Below are 25,157 nucleotides of genomic sequence, written 5' to 3'. Positions count from 1 at the left end.
GTAGCGACGACTTCATTATTCAAAACACACCACCATTATTGGCCTGTGACGACAGCAAATAGGTTAATAAGTACTGCAGTTGAAAGTGTTCTTAATGTTCAGTGTGTTTGTGTGTGTGTGTGTGTGTGTGTGTGTGTGTGTGTGTGTTTGTTTTTATATTGGAAGACATGGGAACTGAAAAATGTGGACATCACAGAAAGTCTAGGCTTTTTTAATACATATATTCGCCACCATTATACGAACAATTAATAATCATCAATGAATACTTGAATAAATGTAAAATGCAGGCGCGTGGGGTGCACCATCCACCCTCCGGTTGGGTAGGGGGAAGAAATTAAACCTCCCCCTTCCCCAATAAAACCCACACACCAAAGCGAGAGTTACCCATTGGGTAAATGGTGACAGTGATATCAGGCAAATGTAGTGATGACTTATTGCAATGTACCACTTATATAGGTAGGACAATAACAGCTGTTTTAATCTGTTTAAATCGGGCGATTCTCCGTGATGCACGGGACAGCTACACAAACTCAAACTATATACTTCTCCAAAATACCAAGATTTTAGTGGGTCTTAAATTATATGGTAAGGCATTGCTGCTAAGCAATTACATTTTCATATTACAACAATTTCTTAACAAACCAGTTTAAAAGTATAAAAAAATTGTAAAAGCGTGTAATGCACACGACTTTATGGTCACTTTCTGGAGTATCGCCCAGTAGATGTTTGTTCGTTTTGTCAATAAAAGCTGAGCATATGTGGTCAATGTTAGAGGTACATGGCCACTGGTGATGACAGTTACGCAGTGGTATGGAAGAGCAGAGAACAATGCAGAGGAAGACATATTTGTGTATCGCAGTATTGCATTCAGAGCCAGAACACACAGTGTAAATCAGCTAGTGCAATCTATGTGCTTCCAAATATAATATTCAAAATGGAGACATTAGGTTCACTAATATTTAGGCTTAGCACAGGCCATGGATTCATTTGGGAATATTAGAATAAATGTAATGAGCAATTGCTAGAATTGCACTGCATGCTTCAATGTGTAAATATTATAATTGACTACAGAATTATAATATGGATAATATTAACAAAATAAACTTTGGAACATTCACATGGATTGTCCTTTCACCAAAAACAAATTGGAATTCCTGCAGAAAAAGTAACATTTCATATTCCTACTATAATAGCCAACTTGTGCTGTGTAGATGTGGTGACATTATAAGCCCTTGAGCATGCTGGGACTAATATTTCACAACAGCTACAGAGCCCAAGACAGGTATACTGTAGAGCACAAAGGATGGATCTTCTACTTTAGTCCAACTGAATAGCCAGTCATTCAAAAAGATAGCAGACAAAAGGATTTCAATTCTGCTGTTTAATACTTCAAACGCTGTAACTACTTTACTTTGATCCATCACGTCCCCTATTTCTTCATAGGTGTTTATAATTAGGGTGACTTTCAGCTAGACCCTACCATCATTATCTAGGATATAATAAAAAAAAAAAAAAAAACACTACCCCCACAGAGGTATGTACCCAGTTGTAAAACCAAATTGTTAGTGTAGATAGACATCCAATGAGGTCACATTGTCTTGGTAGATGGGCATTCACAATTTGATCTAATGTGTATTAACAGATTCATCTTTATTTCAGATTAGAAATTATATAGCAAAATTATAGTCTAAGACACTGTTTTTGCTTTACTGTTATATGTGTGCTTTGCCATTCACACCTTAATGTATTATAAGGATTGCTAAATAATATATATACACAGAAAGATGCTATGCTATTAGACATTTGGCTGCAAGTGAAATTCTGTCTCAAAATAGTTTCTTTTTTTCCAGATGGATACATATTGTCATTTTCATTTCATAATAGCTATACAAATGTGTCGAAAAATTTAAACCTATTATAATTGTATCCAATGTACAGCAAAAAGGACAGAAAGAGAGTGTTATGGTAGACTTACCATTGTTAACAGTCTTTCTGCGAGGTACATTGGGTTCCACAGGGAAACATCGGGGAGTCGAGTGGATCTTGATCCAGAGGCATCAACAGGCTAAAGCTTTAGGCTGTCCCAGGATGCATTGGGGCCTCCTGTATAACACCGCCTCCAGACACTGAGCTCAGTTTTGTTAACCAGTCCAATGCAGGAGCAGGTAAGAGAAGGTAGATGTTAGTCACATAGAACCACATTCTCACGACAGGAGAAGGGACCAGCGGCTAATGCCATGCCATACAAACCCATAGAAGCTAGTTGCGTCAGGGTGGGTGTCCTGTGAAACCCAATGTACCTCGCAGAAAGAGAGATAACAATGGTAAGTCTACCATAACTCTCCTTTTCTGCAGCAGGTTACATTGTTTCCCTGTGGAAACCATCGTGGGTGTCCTAAAGCAGTTCCTCAAAGGAGGGTGCGCGCCTTAGCGGGTATGAGAACCCGGCGTCCAAAGGAAGCACCCTGGGAGGTGAAAGTATCAAAGGCATAGAACCTAATAAACGTGTTCACAGATGACCATGTAGCCGCCTTGCACAATTGCTGTCCAAGAAGGTCCAACAGAATGAGCAGAATGGGCTTTAATAGCAGCAGGAGCTGGGAGTCCAGCCTGCGCATAAGCTTGTGCAATCACCATTCTAATCCATCTGGCCAAGGTTTGCTTATTCGCAGGCCAGCCACGTTTGTGAAAACCAAACAAGACAAAAAGGGAATCTGGCCTCCTGATAGAGGTAGTCCTCCCCACATATATACGGAGAACCCTTACCACATCCAAAGACCGCTCATTGGAGGACAAATCAGAAGAGGTAAAGGCCAGAACCACAATCTCTTGGTAAAGGTGAAAAGATGACACCACCTTAGGTACATAACCTGGCCGAGTTCCAAGAACTGCCCGGTCACAATGAAATATCAGAAAGGGTGGACGACAGGACAAAGCGCCTAAGTCCGACACCCTTCTAGCAGAGGCAATAGCCAGTAAAAACAAGACCTTGACTGTGAGCCATTTAAGGTCCACCGACTCAAGAGGTGGAAATGGAGACTCTTGCAGGGCATTCAGGACAAGACAGATACCATGGAGCCACAGGAGGGACATAGGGAGGCTGAATCCGTAAGACACCCTGAGTGAATGTATGAACGTCAGGTATAGACGCAATTTTTCTCTGAAACCAAACAGACAAGGCAGATTTGTGAACATTGAGGGAGGCCAGATATAGGCCTAAATCCAGGCCGCATTGCAGAAAAGCCGAAGTTCTGAATTTGTATGCATCATAATTCTTATCAGCACACCAGGTGAAGTAAGAATTTCAGACCCTGTAATAAATCCGGGCAGATGCCAGTTTGCGGGCTTTCAACATAGTTTGGAAGACTGCCTCAGAGAATCCTTTGGCCCTCAGGAGTGATGCTTCAAGAGCCACGCCGTCAAAGCCAGTCTGGCCAGGTCCGGATAAAGACAAGGGCCCTGAACGAGGTGGTCTGGGCGCTGAGGAAGTAGAAGGGGACACTGTTGATAGACCCTGCAGGTCTGAGAACCAAATGTCATCTGGGACACGTGGAGCGACTAGAAGTAGTATTCCTCCTTCTTGTTTGAACTTCCGCAGGACCCTGGGCAGGAGTGACACTGGAGGGAACACGTAGAGCAGCCGAAAGTTCCATGGAATTGCTAGCGCGTCCACGAACGCTGCTTGAGTATCCCTGGTCCTTGATCCGAAAACCGGAACCTTGTGATTGTGTCGAGACGCCATCAGGTCTACATATGGTAGGCCCCACTTGTCTACTAGGAATTGAAAGACTTCTGGATGAAGACTTCACTCTCTGGCGTGCACATCCTGGCGACTGAGGAAGTCCGCATCTAAGTTTAGGACGCCTGAAATGAACACTGCCGATATGGCTGGCAGATGGCGTTTCGCCCAACAGGATTTTTGACACTTCCATCATGGCCATCTGGCTTCGAGTGCTGCCTGGATGGTTTATGTATGCCACCGTGGTGGCACTGTCTTGCCATAGTTGAACAGGCCTATTCTGTACCAGAGGCAGGGTGAAGGTCAATGCATTGAACACCACCCGCAACTCCAGAATGTTTATTGGGAGGAGTGATTCCTCCTTGGTCCAGCGACCCAGAAAAGAGTGTTGCTCCAACACCGCACCCATCACCTCAGACTGGGGTCCGTTGTCAGGAGGACCCAGTCGGAGATCCAGAAGGGACGACCCCTACTTAACTGCTGGTCCTGTAGCCACCAGGCCAGCAACAGATGAACCTACGGAGTCAAAGTGATCTACAGAGGGCGGAAGTGAAATTGAGCGTACTCTACTATGTCGAATGCCGACACCATCAGGCTAAGTACTTGCATCGCCGAATGTATCGACACTCTGGGGCGCCAAAGAAAGCATCTTATCCTGTCTTGAAGTCTCAGGACTTTTTCTGGAGACAGAAATAGCCGCCGACTGTGTGTGTCCAGGAGTGCCCCTCTTCTTCCAATTGATGAGCCACCCGTGGGCTTGTAGGAAGCTTACCGTCAAGTTGCAGATGATGGAGGAGGACACTGTGGGAGTTTGCCAGAATCAGCAAGTCGTCCAGATACGGCAGGATCCTGACTCCCTGGTGACGGAGATGGGCCATCATTACGGCCATGACCTTGGTGAAGATCCGAGGAGCCGTAGCCAGTCCAAATGGGAGAGCCTAGAACTGATAGTGACGGGTGCCAATAGCAAACTGTAGATACTGCTGATGCGACATGGCAATAGGTATATACAGGTAAGCATCCTGTATTATCCAGGGATACCATATAGTTTCCGGGTTCCATAGCCAGTACAATTGAGTGCAGTGTTTCCATATGGAACTTGGACACTCTCACAAACTTGTTCAGTGATTTGAGGTTGAGGATGGGCCGGAAAGACCCATTGGGTTTCGAAACTAGAAACAGGGTCAAGTAGTAACCTCTGCCTCTCTGCAGGCACTAACTCCTCCTATATTCAGGAGAGAACTCACAACTTTTTGCAGAGCTTGCGCCTTTAATGGATCCAAAGGGATAACCGTGGTGCAAAACTGGCGAGGGGGAAGTCTCTTGAAGGAGACTGCATATCCGTGAAAGACAACTTCCCGCACCCATGCATCTGAAGTGGTCTTTAACTAGACTTGGGTGAACTGCAGAAGTTGGCCTCCCTGCTTTGCCTTGGGCTTAGTGGTTTTGGGAGCAGAAGATTGTCTCGGGTATGCCTGACCTTTTGCTTTCCCTGGAGGCCAAAAGAAACGAAAAGTGGTACCTTTAGCCTTCTGTGCAGAAGGATTAGCATTTGAGAGAAAGGCGGTCTTAGAAGCCGCCAATTCTATTTAGGTCTTCCCCAAACAAAAAGTCCCCCTTAAAGGGGAGTACCTCCAAGGTCTTTTTGGAGTCTAATCCACCTTCCATGACCTCAACCACAGAATACAGCGAGCCAGGACAGACTTAGAATACCTTTTGCAGCCCAAAAGGCTGCAATAGTGGGTCTATGTACAGCAGCTGTAAGGGAGGAAATAGACTACAGGCATCCCTCCACACGCTTATCTGTCGGTGCCTTCAGTGAAGTGACAGTGGTGATGGGCAGAGTAGACGACACCACTAGGCGGGTGACATGAGAATCCACCGGCGGTGACATTTCTCACTTGTTACATAACCCTGCAGGGTGAGGACAGCAAGCCAAGGCCCGTTTAGACAGAGGAAATTTCTTCCCTGGAGTAGACCAGGAATCCTGCCTGATGTCCACCAAATGGTCAGAATGGGGTAACAGATTTTTAACCACCTTCTGCCGTTTAAACATATCAATTTTCTTAGCCACAGTAGTAGAATATTCATCATCAGTGATTTGTAGGATTTGCTGAATAGCAACCACTAGGGCAGGGACGTCAATTTGAAATGGAGAATCCTCATCAGAAACACCTGATTCAGTGTCTGACAGGACAGTATGCTTCCCCTCCTCTTCAGATGAAACATCTGAGAGATTTGTGGATTGTGAGGAGAAAGCAGCCCGCTTAGATGACCAAAAAACACGGGAGTGACCTGGAGTAGATTTTTATCTGACCAAGGATTGATTTAAATGCTGCAACTGGTTAGACAAACTTTCCACCTAAGGCGGATTAAACATAGGGACAATTTGTGGCTGTAATGGCACAGGTGGTCCCTTAGGGGGCATAAGGCATTCCACCAGAGTACCAAGTAGGTTTGTGAACGCAGCCCAGGGTGGCTCCTGATTGGTTACAGAAGCTGCAGACTGACTGGGAGATGGATGACACATAGTACACAGACCATCATACAAAACGTCCCCCTCAGGTAAATCTTTGGTGCATGCTCTGCATGATGCAGGAGTGTCCACAAACGTACTGCCTTTCTTGGTAGACATTGTACACAAATGCAACAACAGAGCGGCTTAGTACGATAAAGCCAGTACTTTTCAGGGCTGCCAACTCGAAACTGAGCTCACAGTGCCTGCAGGCGGAATTATTATGCATCCTGGGACAGCCTAAAGCTTTAGCCTGTTGGTGCCTCTGGATCAAGATCCACTCTACACCCCGATGTTTCCCTGTGGAAACCAATGTAACCTGCTGCAGAAAATAAATTATATTGTATATGTATATTAAAACACAATTTGCTAATTTACCTAATATTTTATACAGTGCCTGGCCATAGCAGTGTTTAGTTTGTGGCAACACAAGCCAACCTGCCAACCCTCTCACTACAATGTAATTTATTTTAAATGCAACCCTCCTAGAAAACACATGGTAAAGCCAAGCAATCCCATTTACAGAATTTTTAAGATTAAAGGAAGCATATTTATGTATACCTAGCACTGAATGAACATGGACAGCTAAATCAAATCCAAGATAGAGTTTATTTACCTATAGCACCTGTAAGCAACAGCTGAAAACTATCTCACCAAAAATCCAAAATATCCTATTAATAAACATGTATTTTCTTATACATATACATAGGTATTAGCTAGGCAATACATTTTCTAATAAGGGTTACAAGATGGGATATTTATTCAGAAAGACTTCTTACTGCAGATCAGATTTTCAATATTTTATATTGCTGAACACAAGGGCCAATCCTACGGATCTTCCCATCCATGCTGGGTGTTGGGGGTATATTACTGTTACATTGATTAGATTATTACACAAAAGTATTCAGACGCCTGACCATTACACCAACATGGACTATAATAAAATTGTATTCAAATACATATACTTTAATGTGGAGTTGGCTCCCCTTTTTACAGCTATTACAGGTTCCACTCTTCTTGGAAGGCTTTCCACAAGATTTTGTAGTTTTCTGTGGGAATTTGTGCCCATTCATTCTGTAGAGCATTTATGAGGTTAGGCACTGATGTTGGGCAAGTAGGCCTGGCTCACAATTCCCATTCCAGTTCATCCCAAAAGTGCTTATTGGGTTTGAGGTCAGAGCTCTGTATGGGCCAATCAAGGTCTTCCACACTGAACTCAACTATATCTTTTTAGTCCTATAGGCCTTCCCCAAACTGTTGCCACAAAGTTGGAAGCATAGCATTGTCCAAAACGTCTTGGTATGCTGAAGCATTAAGATTGCCCTTCACTGGAGATAAGGGGCCTAGCCCAAATCGTGAAAAAAAACAGCCCCAAACCATTACTCCTCATCCACCAAACTTCACAGTTGGCATAAGGCAGGTAACGTTCTCCTGGCATCTGCCAAACCCAGAATCGACCATCTGACTGCCAAACAGAGAAGCATGATTTGTCACTCTACAGAACACGTTTACGCTGCTCCGCAGTCCAGTGTCGGTGTGCTTTACACCACTCCACCTAATGCTTGGCATTGGACTTGGTGATGTGAGGCTTGCATGCAGCTATTTGGCCATGGAAACCCATTCTATTAAGCTCCCGCTGCACAGTTTTGTGCTTACATTAATGCCAGTGGAAGTTTGGAACTCTTCAGCTATGGAATCAGCAGAGCGTTTTATCAATTATGCGTCTTGGCAGTCATTGACCGCACTCTGAGATTTTACGTGGTCTTCCACTTTGTGGATGAGTTGGTGGTGTTCCTAAACGCTTTAACTTTCTAAAAATATCACTTACAGTTGACCATGGAATATCCAACAGGGATGATATTTCACAAACCGTCTTACTGCAAAGGTGGCATCCTATAACAGCACCATGCTTGAAGTCACTGAGCTCTTCAGAACAACCCACTTTGTAACACATGTTTTTAAATGGAAACTGCAAGGCTAGGTGCTTGACTTTATATACCTGTGGCAACGGGCCTGGCTGAAGCACCTGAATTCAATAACTAACAGATGTGGGCAAATACTTTTGGCAGGAAGTGGTTAAAATACAGCTAGTCGGGATCCCGGCGGTCACAATGCTGACGCCGGAATCCAAACTAGTGTTCGAAATTCCGTTGCTGGAGTACTGGCACCACAGGCTATTCTCCTTCTATGGGTGTCCACGACACAGATAGAAGGAGAATATAACCTGTGGCAAGCGCAGTGAGCCAACGTGCCCGTAGCATGGCGAGTGCAGCAAGCCCGCAACGGGCTTTCTAGCGCTCGCGCCACTGCCGGCATACTGGTGGCCGGGATGTTACAGTCGGTATACTGATCCTGGATGCGGTAATTCATACTGAACCCCTTTTGGCCATATTGTGTGTGTGTGCACACACACACACACACACACACACACATATACACAGCACCTAGCGTGGCTGCACAACTTCTAATGACAGCAGCTAAATCACTCACAGTGGCTACAAAGAATCAGCAGCTGAATCACAGCACTCTGAACTGCATTCCCTCGTTACATTATCATTTTGTGAATGATGAATATTTTTAAAAACCTATAATTTATAAAACATCTTATTAAATGGAATGATAGCAGAAAAGCATCTTACATACAGAAGAAAGAAAAGTATTCTGTTTAGCTGGACTATAAACAAATAGCGACATTTCCAGGGACAAATCTCTACAACCTGCAAGAGCCAATGTCATTTTAGAAACGTTGGCAGCTATGAATTATTCAATGGCTGGGACTGATCATGTTTGGTCATGTGCGAATAAATACTTATGTTAATTTACATCTATGCCCATGAAAATTGTGAGGCGAGATGTTCTCATCTACTATTAGTATTATTAGCTAATAATCATTATTTTGCGATTCCATTCCTTTGTCATTTCTCTCTATGCCAATATGTACTAAAATGTCTTAAGTCTTTAATTAACAACTACAGATTTGCACATACAACTCCTCACCAATCATGAATTGTAACACTCCTGCATGTGAAAGGAAAAATAAGATTTTAAACCTACCGGTAAATCTTTTTCTCGTAGTCCGTAGAGGATGCTGGGGACTCCGTAAGGACCATGGGGATAGACGGGCTCCGCAGGAGACATGGGCACTTTAAGAAAGACTTTAGGTATGGGTGTGCACTGGCTCCTCCCTCTATGCCCCTCCTCCAGACCTCAGTTAGAGAAACTGTGCCCAGAGGAGACGGACAGTACGAGGAAAGGATTTTTGTTAATCCAAGGGCAAGATTCATACCAGCCACACCAATCACACCGTATAAGTTGTGATATACTAACCAGTTAACAGTATGAAAACAACATAGCATCAGTCCAAGACCGATGAAAACTATAACATAACCCTTATGTAAGCAAAACTATATACAAGTCTTGCAGAAGTAGTCCGCACTTGGGAGGGGCGCCCAGCATCCTCTACGGACTACGAGAAAAAGATTTACCAGTAGGTTTAAAATCTTATTTTCTCTTACGTCCTATAGGATGCTGGGGACTCCGTAAGGACCATGGGGATTATACCAAAGCTCCCAAACGGGCGGGAGAGTGCGGATGATTCTGCAGCACCGATTGAGCAAACAGGAGGTCCTCCTCAGCCAGGGTATCAAACTTATAGAACTTTGCAAAGGTGTTTGAACCCGACCAAGTAGCAGCTCGGCATAGTTGTAGTGCCGAGACCCCTCAGGCAGCCGCCCAAGACGAGCCCACCTTCCTAGTGGAATGGGCCTTAACAGATTTTGGTAACGGCAATCCAGCCGTAGAATGCGCCTGCTGAATCGTGTTACAGATCCAGCGAGCAATAGTCTGCTTTGAAGCAGGGGCGCCAAGCTTGTTGGCCGCATATAGGACAAACAGTGCTTCTGTTTTTCTGACTCTAGCCGTTCTGGCCACGTAAATTTTCAAAGCCCTGACTACATCAAGGGACTCAGAATCCTCCAAGTCTCGCGTAACCACAGGCACCACAATAGGTTGGTTCATATGAAAAGATGACACCACCTTAGGCAAGAATTGAGGACTGGTCCACAATTCCGCTCTATCCATATGGAAAACCAGATAGGGGCTTTTATGAGACAAAGCCGCCAATTCCGACACTCGCCTAGCCGAAGCCAAGGCTAATAACATGACCACCTTCCAAGTGAGATATTTTAACTCCACCGTTTGAAGTGGTTCAAACCAGTGCGACTCAACACCACGTTAAGGTCCCAAGGCGCCACCGGAGGTATAAAAGGAGGCTGAATATGCAGCACTCCCTTCACAAAAGTCTGTACTTCTGGGAGAGAAGCCAATTCCTTTTGAGTCTGTAGGAAGTGAAGGAAACGGCCCAGATGGAATTCTTCCGTAGGAGCATTCCTGGCCTCACACCAAGAAACATATTTTCGCCATATACGGTGATAATGTTTAGCTGTCACGTCCTTCCTAACCTTTATCAGCGTAGGAATGACCTCATCCGGAATACCTTTTTCCGCTAGGATCCTGTGTTCAACCGCCATGCCGTCAAACGCAGCCGCGGTAAGTCTTGGAACAGACAGGGCTCCTGTTGCAACAGGTCCTGTCGTAGAGGAAGAGGCCACGGATCTTCTGTGAGCATTTCCAGCAGATCCGGATACCAGGTCCGTCGTGGCCAATCTGGAACAATAAGAATTGTTCTCACTCCTCTTTTTCTTATTATTCTCAACACCTTGGGTATGAGAGGAAGAGGAGGAAACACATAGACCGACTGGTACACCCACGGTGTCACTAGGGCATCTACAGCTACCGCCTGAGGGGGCATCTACAGCTACCGCCTGAGGGTCTTTTGATCTGGCGCAATACCTCTGTAGCTTTTTGTTTAGGTGGGACGCCATCATGTCTATCTGGGGCAATCCCCACTGACTTGCAATCTGTGCGAAGACTTCCTGATGAAGTCCCCACTCTCCTGGATGCAGGTCGTGTCTGCTGAGGAAGTCTGCTTCCCAGTTGTCCACTCCCGGAATGAACACTGCTGACAGTGCGCTTACATGATTTTCCGCCCAGCGAAGAATCCTGGCGGCTTCCGCCATTGCCACTCTGATCCTTGTGCCGCCTTGGCGGTTTAAATGAGCCACTGCGGTGATGTTGTCTGACTGGATCAGAACTGGTTGGGTGCGAAGTAAGGTCTCCGCTTGACGTAGGGCGTTGTATATGGCCCTCAGTTCCAGGATGCTGATGTGAAGACAAGTCTCTTGACTTGACCAAAGACCTTGGAAGTTTCTTCCTTGTGTGACTGCTCCCCAACCTCGGAGGCTCGCGTCCGTAGTCACCAGGATCCAGTCCTGAATGCCGAACCTGCGGTCTTCTAGAAGGTGAGCACTCTGCAGCCACCACAGGAGAGATACCCTGGCTCTGGGGGACAGGGTGATCAACTGATGAATTTGTATATGTGACCCGGACCACTTTTCTAGTAGGTCCCATTGGAAAGTCCTCGCATGGAACCTGCCGAAGGGAATGGCTTCGTATGATGCCACCATCTTTCCCAGGACTCGAGTGCAGTGATGCACTGACACCTGTTTTGGCATCAATAGGTTCCTGACCAGAGTCCTGAGTTCCTGAACTTTTTCTATCGGAAGATAAACTCTTTGCTGGTCTGTATCCAGAATCATGCCCAAGAAGGTCAGACGAGTCGTAGGAACCAACTGCGACTTCGGGATATTGAGAATCCAGCCGTGTTGCTGTAACACCTTCAGTGAAAGTGAGACGCTGTTCAGCAACTGCTCTCTTGATCTCGCTTTTATGAGGAGATCGTCCAAGTACGGGATAATTGTGACACCTTGCTTGCGCAGGAGCACCATCATTTCCGCCATCACCTTGGTGAAAATCCTCGGGGCCGTGGAAAGCCCAAACGGCAACGTCTGAAATTGGTAATGACAATCCTGTACCGCAAATCTCAGGTACGCCTAATGAGGTGGATAAATGGGAACATGAAGGTATGCATCCTTTATGTCCAGAGATACCATAAAATCCTCCCCTTCCAGGCTGGCGATGACCGCTCTTAGCGATTCCATCTTGAACTTGAACCTTTTCAAGTATAGGTTCAGGGATTTTAAATTTAAAATAGGTCTGACCGAACCGTCCGGTTTCGGGACTACAAACAGGGTTGAGTAATATCCCCTCCATTGTTGAAGCAGGGGAACCTTGACCACCACCTGTTGAAGATACAATTTGTGAATTGCATTTAACACTATCTCCCTTTCCGGGGGAGAACTGGTAGGGCCGATTTGAAAAACCGGCGAGGAGGCACCTCTTCGAATTCCAGCTTGTAACCCTGGGAAACAGTTTCTATTGCCCAGGGATCCACCTGTGAGTGTACCCAGATGTGGCTGAAAACTCGAAGACGTGCCCCCACTGGGGCGGACTCATGTAGCGGAGCCCCATCGTCATGCAATGGATTTTGTAGAGGCCGGGGAGGACTTCTGTTCCTGGGAACTAGCTGTGTTGTGCAGCTTTTTTCCTCTGCCCTTACCTATGGCAAGAAAGGACGCACCTCGTACTTTCTTGTTTCTTTGTGATCGAAAGGACTGCATTTGATAATGTGGCGCTTTCTTAGGCTGTGAGGGAATATAAGGCAAAAAATTTGATTTACCAGCTGTAGCTGTGTAGACCAGGCCCGAGAAACCTTCCCCAAACAATTCCTCGCCCTTGTAAGGTAAAACCTCCATATGCCTCTTTGAGTCGGCATCACCTGTCCATTGCCGGGTCCATAGGACTCGTCTAGCAGAAATCGACATAGCGTTGATTCTAGAACCCAGTAGACTAATGTCTCTTTGAGCATCTCTCATATATAAGACCGCATCTTTTATATGCCCTAGGGTCAATAAAATGGTATCCTTATCTAGGGTCTCAATTTCTGCTGATAAGGTATCTGTCCATGCTGCTACAGCGCTACAAACCAGGGCCGACGCAATCGCCGGTCTGAGTAAGGTACCAGAGTGTGTGTAAATGGACTTCAAGGTAACCTCCTGCTTGCGGTCAGCAGGATCCCTGAGGGTAGCCGTATCTTGGAATGGCAGCGCTACCTTTTTGGATAAGCGTGTCAATGCTTTGTCCACCCTAGGGGAGGATTCCCACCGTATCCGGTCCGTTGGCGGGAAAGGATACGCCATAAGAATCCTTTTGGGAATCTGCAGTTTTTTGTCTGAAGATTCCCAAGCTTTTTCACATAATTCGTTCAACTCATGTGAGGGGGGAAAGGTTACCTCAGGTTTGTTTCCCTCATACATGTGTACCCTCGTGTCAGGGACAGGGGGTTCCTCTGTGATACGCAAAACATCTTTTATTGCAATAATCATATATCGAATACATTTAGCCAATTTTGGCTGTAACTTTGCATCATCGTAGTCGACACTGGAGTCAGAATCCATGTCGGTATCTGTGTCTACTATTTGGGATAGTGGGCGCTTTTGAGACCCCGAAGGTCCCTGCGACATAGGGACAGACATGGGAGGACTCCCTGGCTGTTCCCTAGCTTCAGCTTAATCTTTTGTGCAATAAATTTACATTAGCACTTAAAACATTCCACATATCCATCCAGTCAGGTGTTGGCGTTGTTGACGGAGACACCACATTTATTTTTCCTCCTCCTCCCCCTGAAAGCCTTCTACCTCAAACATGTCGACACACGCGTACCGACACACCACACACTCAGGGAATCCTGATATCTGAAGACAGTTCCCCCCACAAGGCCCTTTGGAGAGAGAGAGAGAGTATGCCAGCACACACCCAGCGCTATATGACCCAGGGAAAAACACTATATAAATATATGTTTACCCAGTAGCGCTGTTTGTACATATATATATGCGCCAAATCATGTGCCCCCACCCCCCCCCTCTTCAAAACCCTCTTTCACCGTGGAATAAGCAGGGGAGAGTCCGGGGAGCTTCCTCTCAGCGCTGTGCTGTGGAGAAAATGGCGCTGGTGAGTGCTGAGGGAGAAGTCTTCTGTCCCGCTCAAATATTCTAAAAACTGGCGGGGGCTCTTTATATATACAGTGCCTAGCTGTATATATATATATTTTTGCCAGAGAGAGGTTTATATGCTGCCCAGGGCGCCCCCCCTGCGCCCTGCACCCTTACAGTGACTGCCGTGTGTGAGGTGTATGGGAGCAATGGCGCACAGCTTCACCGCTGTGCGTTACCTCAGTGCAGATCATGAAGTCTTCTGTCGCCTCTGAAGTCTTCTTTTCTTCTCATATTCACCCGGCTTCTACCTTCCGGCTCTGTGAGGATGACGGCGGCGTGGCTCTGGGACGGACGGCGAGGGTGAGACCTGCGTACCGATCCCTCTGGAGCTAATGGTGTCCAGTAGCCTAAGAAGCAGAGCCTCGAAACTCACAGAAGTAGGTCTGCTTCTCTCTCCTCAGTCCCTCGATGCAGGGAGTCCGTTGCCAGCAGGCTCCCTGAAAATAAAAAACCTAACAAATATACTTTCTGACAGGAAACTCAGGAGAGCTCCCTGTAATGCACCCAGTCTCCTCTGGGCACAGTAGTAAACTGAGGTCTGGATGAGGGGCATAGAGGGAGGAGCCAGTGCACACCCATACCTAAAGTCTTTCTTAAAGTGCCCATGTCTCCTGCGGAGCCCGTCTATCCCCATGGTCCTTACGGAGTCCCCAGCATCCTCTAGGACGTAAGAGAAATATGATATTTATGCAACGCTCTTGTTTAGGTAATGCGTCAATTCCCATGACTATTTTTTTTATTTTTTTAAGTCTGAGACTTAATTATGAAAATGGACAGTACAAATAAAAATACATTTCCAGCAGAACAGATAATATCCATAACTAAACCCCACCAGACAGCCTAAGCACGTACTGCAGAGAAATGTACACTTATAAAAACAAGTATATAAAACATGTTCCTGCAGCCTGGAACTAGATTGCATGCCCCTAGCATAGCCATTAGTTGTGCGTTTCCCTTCTATCAGTAAGCACTCAAACCATGCGGAGGAAACAAAACACAAAAGCACAGGAGGTCAGTTATCACAGTGTCATGCTAGGGAGTATAACACACAACATGCACTTTTGTTGCAGGGCTCTCTGGCCTGGCAAAATAAATAAAACAAACTGCATGAAGAACAGCTGGCAGTACATTATCGTACTCATGCCTTGCTCCGACTCTGTGTGTGCTGGTTAGAAGAGCCTCAGCATGCAACAAAAAGTGGATGAGGAGCCTCCCCTCCTACTCTACCTAATTTTGCTCAGCTGATTCCTTGCCCGTGACAGAGGCTGCAGGGCGATGAATTCATCACTTAAAGTAACTCTGTTGGGATACATCTACAAGTGGACAGAAAAGGTATGCAACACACAACACATCAATAACAATTAGTCATATCATACAAGGGAGACACATTTCAAGTGCAAAATACATAAGAAATAATTGCAATCTCACGTTGTTACATACAGAAAAAACAAACAGATGAAATCATTACTTAAAATTATAGTTGACTGGTGCAATGCAGAATTATTACAGCTTTGTATATTTGATGCCCAACACATTGGTGTCAACTTCTGATCACCTCAAACAGCAAGCCAAGCACCCTACCCAATACAATGGGCACTTCATGTAATGACGTCGGCAAACTTTATCCACAAGTTCAGAACTCCTAGTCAGCTTTAAAAGATATACTACATTTTACTAAATCCTCTACATATAAAAAAAATGGTGATCTTCAAGAAAAAGAAAAAATAGGCAAAGTGTAAGTTATGTGTGTACACTTGAAACGTTTATTTTGTTTAATTACACGTTCACTGACACTTATTACGCACGTTTGAAAAATTTACATTAATACGTAACAGCTTTTGAATTAGCGCAATATATTTGGAAATGGATTGAAAGCCCATTATACAAAACTCATATGCGCTTTAATATACAGAAATGGGTGTAATATATTGAAGAACTTTGGCATAACTGGCAGAGTTAACTATATGAGGCACAACCAATAGTTATAGCAAGATAAATAAACACCCTTTTATTGCAATATCATGTTTACATGTATAGTGCAATTTCTAAACACATAATGAACCATAAAAAAATATAGTCCACCTGTAACAAAAGTGAAGGCAGGCATTTACAAAGGGAACGTAAAACAATCACCTTCTTTTAAGGACACTTAATACTGTATACACAAGTGCAATTCTCTTGTAACCAGAAATAGTTCTTGGACTGTGTTTATGGCTTTTTACCTGACAGTAGGTCAAACAATCACAACTGTCTCTATGTTATTAAAACTATTATTTTATGTTTAGTGGGCAGAAAATGTTATATTGAATACTGTAGACATTACAATATTGGAGTTTGCTTTGAAACTAGTCTTCTAATTAGACTATTATAGGCCCTACACACTGGCCGATTTGTTTGAAAGATATGAACGATCTCGTTCATAAATGAACGAGAACTCGTTCATATCTTTCAGTGTGGAGGCTCCAGCGATGAACGATGCGCGGCCCCGCGCTCGTTCATCGCTGGTCCCCCGTCGGCTGTGCATGCAGGCCAATATGGACGATCTCGTCCATATTTGCCTGCACTTCAATGCAGCCGGGTGACGGGGGGAGTGAAGAAACTTCACTGCCCCCCCGCCGCCAGGTCGCTCGTCGGCCGTATCCGCCGCCGGGCAGCTCGGCGGCGGATCGACCAGTGTGTAGGGCCCATTAGTTGTATCCATGTATGCAAAACCCACTAGTATAATCTCTCTGCAAAGACTGTGTGATGGCCATGTACAGTTCTGGATACCTGTGCCTTCTCTGTATTTGTAGGATATAGGTGTCTGTATACCACTTTCTTCATGACATCAAGAAAAAGACAAGTTGTGATGATGATGATAACAGCAAACCATGCAGATCCACTGGAAAGCAGCTGCACAAACACAAAGTACATGTCCTGTGTATGCAAAAACGGCCTGTATGGGAAGAAAAGTCTTATTACCACTTAAACAAAATTGAGAAAAGCTGCTAGGTAACATTTCATTTAACGCAGCAAAACATAAGCTATATTTACACAAGAGTTATACATGTTAATAAGGAAAACCCACCAATACGGCATACCTGAACATGGATAGCACAGCACAGGTGGGAGAACGTTGCCCACATAGGGCATTATCTATGTGCAGAAAGGTAGAGGCGCAGGTACTAAACCTCTATACCAATGCTCCCCAAACACCATACGCGAAGCACCCTACAGTCCAGGTTCTAAGTATATGCATGCCTAAGCTTAATTAGTATCTCAGTTAATTATCCATCTGTGCTCAAGCACAAATATCTTTAAAACCTAGACTGTTAGGGTACCTGGATAATAGAGTTTGGGAAACCTTGGGCACAAATGATTTCCCCATCTGTTTGGGAGGGTTTGGTGTAGACAGGTCATGCTTTACCATGTGCACAGCAGATGCCTTAGTCCAGAGGTTATCAAATGCGTTCCTCAATGCACCCCAATGGTCCAGGTTTTAGGTATAGCCATAGCTCAGCACAGATGGTTAAATCAAATTGACTGAGGTGCTATTTAAGTCACCTGTAGCCAAGCATGGATAAACTTAAAACCTGGACCACTGGGGAGCTTGGAGGACTGCATTTGAGAACCTCTGCCTTAGTCTCTATGGTTTTGTAGAGCTGTGTAAGAATGTGATTTAATATTATGGATCAAGATTATTGTAAAGGGATTCATTGTATATTTTAAGGGTTGTTCATTGCTGTGTGGCACTCGCTAATTAATTTAATACATTTTTTTATAAAAAGGGAGGTGGTTGCAATGTGGCAGGACTTTGGAGACATGTCTTCGTTTGCACAGAGGTGGTCACTCAGATGTGGTTGGAGTTGCTATCACTGCTGCTTCTCTGGAAGCAGCAGTGATAACGCTGTACGGTGATGTAGCAGGAGAAGTCAATTACAAGCACACACCTCTTGCTGCATGTAGTACTGATCCAAGCTGCGTCCTAAAATCGGATCTTTCACCCACCATCAGACAGCTTGCAGCACCCATAGTGCAGCGCAAGTTGCCCATCGCAGAGGATAGGAACTCTATATCCTAAGATGGAGATCCAAGGCCTCTTTCCACCCACCAAACAGCAGCGGCACGTCGTTTTCACAAATAGAGGCAGATGCTATCCCCTCCCCACCACCAGATGGCAGAAGACTATAAATTACTGACAGTCTGGTGCCGCACTGCGTCCTGTGCCACAGCCCCCGTTCACGCATGCGCAAAGTACCACAAATCGGCACTTTGCAACAATGGGTGCAGGTGCAACCGCACTTTAGTGGGCCTCCCCAAACCATAGCATCTCCCAAAAGCTTAGACAAGGCATCTCTGAAAAACAAAGTACAATTGAATGCTTTAATTTTACATGCAGATTTTGTTTTTGTGATATACTCAAAATAGTTATGAAGACTCCTGCAGAAATGCCACTGTCTTCTGGAGATAGAATTAGAATTTTTTCTTTAAAGGGGTGGGGGGTGGGGTTTGGAAAACTATGACGTTTAAGAACGCCCATCAATCAGCTGTAATGGAAAGCAGCAATTTACACACTAGATGTATATTTAAATGTATATTCTCTCTACAGTGGCACTTACAAACGCCACTACAATATAGACTACTGCTGTGATAAACACACAGACTAATGTATGCTGAGAATCATATTGCATTACAGATATGGTCTTACCAGATGATTCCACCATAAAACAGTGAAAATATAAAATAAAATGCAATGGAACCCCAGGTAACAAAGTGATGTATCCACGTCCAGAACTGTGTTTCAAGAGCCATCTGAAACAAGAAGTAATTATTTCTTTTACTGATTTTATAAACAAATTTGAGAATTCTAAACTATATCAAATTAGACGTGTAGGATAGATTTGCTGGAAAATGGATCACCTTGATAAAGCTGAACACATGCAGTGAAACATGATGGTGGAGGAGCTTGGCATTTAAAGCTGTGACACCTGACTTTGGACTCGGAGGTCACTAAAATTTTCAAGAAAAAAAGAACCTACCTTCAACGTAACTGTTAAAACCAGAACAGTAAACACAAGCGTCCCAAACGTCCAGTTCCCAAACATCTAGAGAAAAGGCATGATACAGTATTACATTACTAACACAGAAGAGTATGTGTGCAAAAGTAAGCCTCTGTGAAGAGTTCACAACATCAGGTCCTAAAAATACTTCTGAAGAGCACAGGCAGGCTGCAGGTTGTGTGGGCTTTTTGTAAATTTGTGGTTAATGTTTCTTTTGCCATGCGCCACCTGTCCTTCTAGCAGAACAATGAGCTAGCTCTAAGTATTGTCAATGTTTTAAGTGATAAAATAAGATTTTACTCACCGGTAAATCTATTTCTCGTAGTCCGTAGTGGATGCTGGGAACTCCGTAAGGACCATGGGGAATAGACGGGCTCCGCAGGAGACTGGGCACTCTATAAGAAAGATTTGGTACTATCTGGTGTGCACTGGCTCCTCCCTCTATGCCCCTCCTCCAGACCTCAGTTAGGATACTGTGCCCGGAAGAGCTGACACAATAAGGAAGGATTTTGAATCCCGGGTAAGACTCATACCAGCCACACCAATCACACCGTATAACTCGTGATACTATACCCAGTTAACAGTATGAAATATAACTGAGCCTCTCAACAGATGGCTCAACAATAACCCTTTAAGTTAGGCAATAACTATATACAAGTATTGCAGACAATCCGCACTTGGGATGGGCACCCAGCATCCACTACGGACTACGAGAAATAGATTTACCGGTGACGTAAAATCTTATTTTCTCTGACGTCCTAGTGGATGCTGGGAACTCCGTAAGGACCATGGGGATTATACCAAAGCTCCCAAACGGGCGGGAGAGTGCGGATGACTCTGCAGCACCGAATGAGAGAACTCAAGGTCCTCCTCAGCCAGGGTATCAAATTTGTAGAATTTTGCAAACGTGTTTGCCCCTGACCAAGTAGCAGCTCGGCAAAGTTGTAAAGCCGAGACCCCTCGGGCAGCCGCCCAAGATGAGCCCACCTTCCATGTGGAATGGGCTTTTACTGATTTAGGATGCGGCAATCCAGCCGCAGAATGCGCCAGCTGAATTGTGCTACAAATCCAGCGAGCAATAGTCTGCTTAGAAGCAGGAGCACCTATTTTGTTGGGTGCATACAGGATAAAAAGCGAGTCAGTTTTCCTGACTCCCGCCGTCCTGGCAACATAAATTTTCAAGGCCCTGACCACGTCCAGTAACTTGGAATCTTCCAAGTCCCTAGTAGCCGCAGGCACTACAATAGGTTGTAAATACAGAGAGTAGAGGACTGCGCTGTCGTGCTATCCTGATCAATTCAAGCTGCTAGGGAGCAAACAATGAGGATTTCCACTATCCCCACAAAGATGCTAATAAAAGAAAAGAAACGTCTCCCAGCGCTAAAATAATCAGATTTAGAGTCGATGGTAATTAGTAATATCTATTAGTAGACTTATGAATCACTCAAAAAGCACTAAAAAGGCAATATAATTTAAAAATGAATTTTTATTGACCTAACACAGAATAAAATAGGACCCTAATCACTAGGTCTTCTCTATTCTTAAAATTTAAAGTGATCCTAATACCGGTATACAAGAACAATCACATACAACAAAAAACATGAAAAACATAAAAACATAACACACACAGTGATGCGCTAAATAGCGATTTATTCACTGTACAAATTCCTCAGGTATGTGTAGGTATACAAGGCTGATTTTTATACCACAGTCAATGTTCATATAGAGAGTGCATCCAATAGATGGAACATCAGTGATACGCTAAATAGCGATTTAATCACTAAATAGATGTTTGTATTCCTTTAGGTAAAATGATGTCTCAGTCACTACTCATATATGGAGACGATCCAACAGAGATTCTGGTAAATACCAGCCAACCTGTATAGAGTCCTTTCTGAATAAGGACTAAAATATGAAGGTGGGGATCTTCACTTCTGAGTATGTTCAGGATATTTAGCAGCACTTACTTCAAAGTATCAGGAAGTCAGTAGAACGGGTGTCTGCCGGCAGACGAGATGGCTCCACAATCTACTAGTTTCGCCTGACTAGCAGGCTTCCTCAGGATGCATCCTATACAGGTTGGCTGGTATTTACCAGAATCTCTGTTGGATCGACTCCATATATGAGTAGTGACTGAGACATAATTTTACCTAAAGGAATACAAACATCTATTTAGTGATTAAATCGCTATTTAGCGTATCACTGATGTTCCATCTATTGGATGCACTCTCTATATGAACATTGACTGTGGTATAAAAATCAGCCTTGTATACCTACACATACCTGAGGAATTTGTACAGTGAATAAATCGCTATTTAGCGCATCACTGTGTGTTTTATGTTTTTCATGTTTTTTGTTGTATGTGATTGTTCTTGTATACCGGTATTAGGATCACTTTAAATTTTAAGAATAGAGAAGACCTAGTGATTAGGGTCCTATTTTATTCTGTGTTAGGTCAATAAAAATTCATTTTTAAATTATATTGCCTTTTTAGTGCTTTTTGAGTGATTCATAAGTCTACTAATAGATATTACTAATTACCATCGACTACAATAGGTTGGTTCAAGTGAAAAGCTGATACCACCTTAGGGAGAAACTGGGGACGAGTCCTCAATTCTGCCCTATCCATATGGAAAATCAGATAAGGGCTTTTACATGACAAAGCCGCCAATTCTGACACCCGCCTGGCCGAAGCCAAGGCCAATAACATGACCACTTTCCACGTGAGATATTTCAAATCCACAGTTTTAAGTGGCTCAAACCAATGTGATTTCAGGAAACTCAACACCACATTGAGATCCCAAGGTGCCACAGGAGGCACAAAAGGGGGCTGAATATGAAGCACTCCCTTTACAAAAGTCTGAACTTCAGGCAGTGAAGCCAGTTCTTTCTGGAAGAAAATCGACAGAGCCGAAATCTGGACCTTAATGGAACCCAATTTTAGGCCCATAGTCACTCGCGACTGTAGGAAGTGCAGAAATCGACCCAGCTGAAATTCCTCTGTAGGGGCCTTCCTGGCCTCACACCACGCAACATATTTCCGCCAAATACGGTGACAATGGTTTGCGGTTACTTCTTTCCTGGCTTTTATCAGCGTAGGAATGACTTCCTCCGGAATGCCCTTTTCCTTTAGGATCCGGAATTCAACCGCCATGCCGTCAAACGCAGCCACGGTAAGTCTTGGAACAGACAGGGCCCCTGCTGTAGCAGATCCTGTCTGAGCGGTAGAGGCCATGGGTCCTCTGATATCATTTCTTGAAGTTCTGGGTACCAAGCTCTTCTTGGCCAATCCGGAACCACGAGTATCGTTCTTACTCCTCGCCTTCTTATTATTCTCAGTACCTTTGGTATGAGAGGCAGAGGAGGGAACACATAAACCGACTGGTACACCCACGGTGTCACTAGAGCGTCCACAGCTATCGCCTGAGGGTCCCTTGACCTGGCGCAATATCTCTTTAGCTTTTTGTTGAGGCGGGACGCCATCATGTCCACCTGTGGCCTTTCCCAACGGTTTACCAACAGTTGGAAGACTTCTGGATGAAGTCCCCACTCTCCCGGGTGTAGGTCGTGTCTGCTGAGGAAGTCTGCTTCCCAGTTGTCCACTCCCGGAATGAACACTGCTGACAGTGCTAGTACGGGATTTTCCGCCCATCGGAGAATCCTTGTGGCTTCTGCCATCGCCATCCTGCTTCTTGTGCCGCCCTGTCGGTTTACATGGGCGACTGCCGTGATGTTGTCTGATTGGATCAGTACCGGCTGGTTTTGAAGCAGGGGCCTTGCCTGACTTAGGGCATTGTAAATGGCCCTTAGTTCCAGAATATTTATGTGTAGGGACGACTCCTGACTTGACCAAAGTCCCTGGAAATTTCTTCCCTGTGTGACTGCCCCCCAGCCTCGAAGGCTGGCATCCGTGGTCACCAGGACCCAGTCCTGTATGCCGAATCTGCGGCCCTCTAGAAGATGAGCACTCTGCAACCACCACAGTAGAGACACCCTGGTCCTTGGAGACAGGGTTATCAGTCGATGCATCTGAAGATGCGATCCCGACCACTTGTCCAAGAGGTCCCACTGGAAGGTCCTTGCATGGAACCTGCCGAATGGAATTGCTTCGTATGAAGCCACCATTTTTCCCAGGACTCGTGTGCAGTGATGCACCGATACCCATTTTGGTTTCAGGAGGTCTCTGACTAGAGATGACAGCTCCTTGGCTTTCTCCTGCGGGAGAAACACTTTTTTCTGTTCTGTGTCTAGAATCATCCCCAGGAACAGTAGGCGTGTGGAAGGAACCAGCTGTGACTTTGGAATGTTTACAATCCAGCCATGCTGTTGTAGCACTTCCCGAGATAGTGCTACTCCGACCAGCAACTGCTCCTTGGACCTCGCCTTTATTAGGAGATCGTCCAAGTACAGGATAATTAAAACTCCCTTTTTTCGAAGGAGTATCATCATATCTGCCATTACCTTGGTAAACACCCTCGGTGCCGTGGACAGTCCAAACGGCAGTGTCTGGAATTGGTAATGGCAATCCTGTACCACAAATCTGAGGTACTCCTGGTGAGGAAGGTAAATGGGGACATGCAGGTAAGCATCCTTGATGTCCAGGGATACCATGTAATCCCCCTCGTCCAGGCTTGCAATAACCACCCTGAGCGATTCCATCTTGAACTTGAATCTTTTTATGTATGTGTTCAAGGATTTCAAATTTAAAATGGGTCTCACCGAACCGTCCGGTTTCGGTACCACAAACAGTGTGGAATAGTAACCCCGTCCTTGTTGAAGTAGGGGTACCTTGACTATCACCTGCTGGGAATACAGCTTGTGAATTGCCTCTAGCACAGCCTCCCTGCCCGAGGGAGTTGTCGGTAAGGCCGATTTGAGGAAACGGCGGGGGGGAGACGCCTCGAATTCCAGCTTGTACCCCTGAGATACTACTTGAAGGATCCAGGGATCCACCCGTGAGCGAACCCACTGATCGCTGAAATTTTTGAGGCGGCCCCCCACCATACCTGGCTCCGCCTGTGGAGCCCCACCGTCATGCGGCAGGTTTGGAAGAAGCGGGGGAGGACTTTTGATCCTGGGAACCTGCTGTTTGTTGCAGCTTTTTTCCCCTTCCTCTGCCTCTAGACAGAAAGGAACCGCCTTTTCCCCGCCTGTTTTTCTGGGGTCGAAAGGACTGTACCTGATAATACGGCGCTTTCTTAGGCTGTGAGGGGACATGGGGCAAAAATGCTGACTTCCCAGCTGTTGCTGTGGAAACAAGGTCTGAGAGACCATCCCCGAATAACTCCTCACCCTTATAAGGCAAAACTTCCATGTGCCTTTTTAAATCTGCATCCCCTGTCCACTGCCGAGTCCATAAGCCTCTCCTAGCAGAAATGGACAATGCACTTATTCTAGATGCCAGCCGGCAGATCTCCCTCTGTGCATCTCTCATGTATAAGACTGAGTCTTTTATATGCTCTACGGTTAGCAATATAGTGTCCCTGTCTAGGGTGTCAATATTTTCCGACAGGGAATCTGACCAAGCAGCAGCAGCACTGCACATCCACGCTGAAGCAATAGCTGGTCTCAGTATAACACCAGTGTGTGTATATATAGACTTCAGGATAGCCTCCTGCTTTCTATCAGCAGGTTCCTTTAGGGCGGCCGTATCCGGAGACGGTAGTGCCACCTTTTTTGACAAACGTGTGAGCGCTTTATCCACCCTAGGGGGAGTTTCCCAACGTGACCTATCCTCTGGCGAGAAAGGGAACGCCATTAGTAATTTTTTTGAAATCACCAATTTTTTATCGGGGAAAGCCCACGCTTCTTCACACACTTCATTTAATTCTTCAGATGGGGGAAAAACTATT

General features: G+C 45.1%; 1 protein-coding gene across 6 annotated transcripts in view; it reads right to left on the bottom strand.

The window, feature by feature from the left end:
- Nucleotides 1-25,157, bottom strand: part of ATP11B (ATPase phospholipid transporting 11B (putative)) — a 264,318-nt gene that overhangs the window by 13,047 nt on the left and 226,114 nt on the right. For 3 of the 6 annotated variants that reach the window (XM_063916334.1, XM_063916335.1, XM_063916336.1), the window contains exons 26-29: nt 19,285-19,350; nt 18,954-19,057; nt 17,036-17,201; nt 15,494-15,579 (exon numbers count right to left, since the gene is read on the bottom strand). In XM_063916334.1, the coding sequence (XP_063772404.1) occupies nt 15,494-15,579; nt 17,036-17,201; nt 18,954-19,057; nt 19,285-19,350 (422 nt within the window). The remainder of the gene's footprint in view (nt 1-15,493; nt 15,580-17,035; nt 17,202-18,953; nt 19,058-19,284; nt 19,351-25,157) is intronic. The other 3 variants (XM_063916337.1, XM_063916332.1, XM_063916331.1) reach the window with 1 other exon arrangement.

This window comes from Pseudophryne corroboree, chromosome 4 (genome assembly GCF_028390025.1).
Source record: "Pseudophryne corroboree isolate aPseCor3 chromosome 4, aPseCor3.hap2, whole genome shotgun sequence".
Classification (NCBI taxonomy): Eukaryota; Metazoa; Chordata; class Amphibia; order Anura; family Myobatrachidae; genus Pseudophryne; species Pseudophryne corroboree.
The sequence above is the reverse complement of the archived record's forward strand: the minus strand, read 5'-3'. Positions and strand labels throughout refer to the sequence as shown.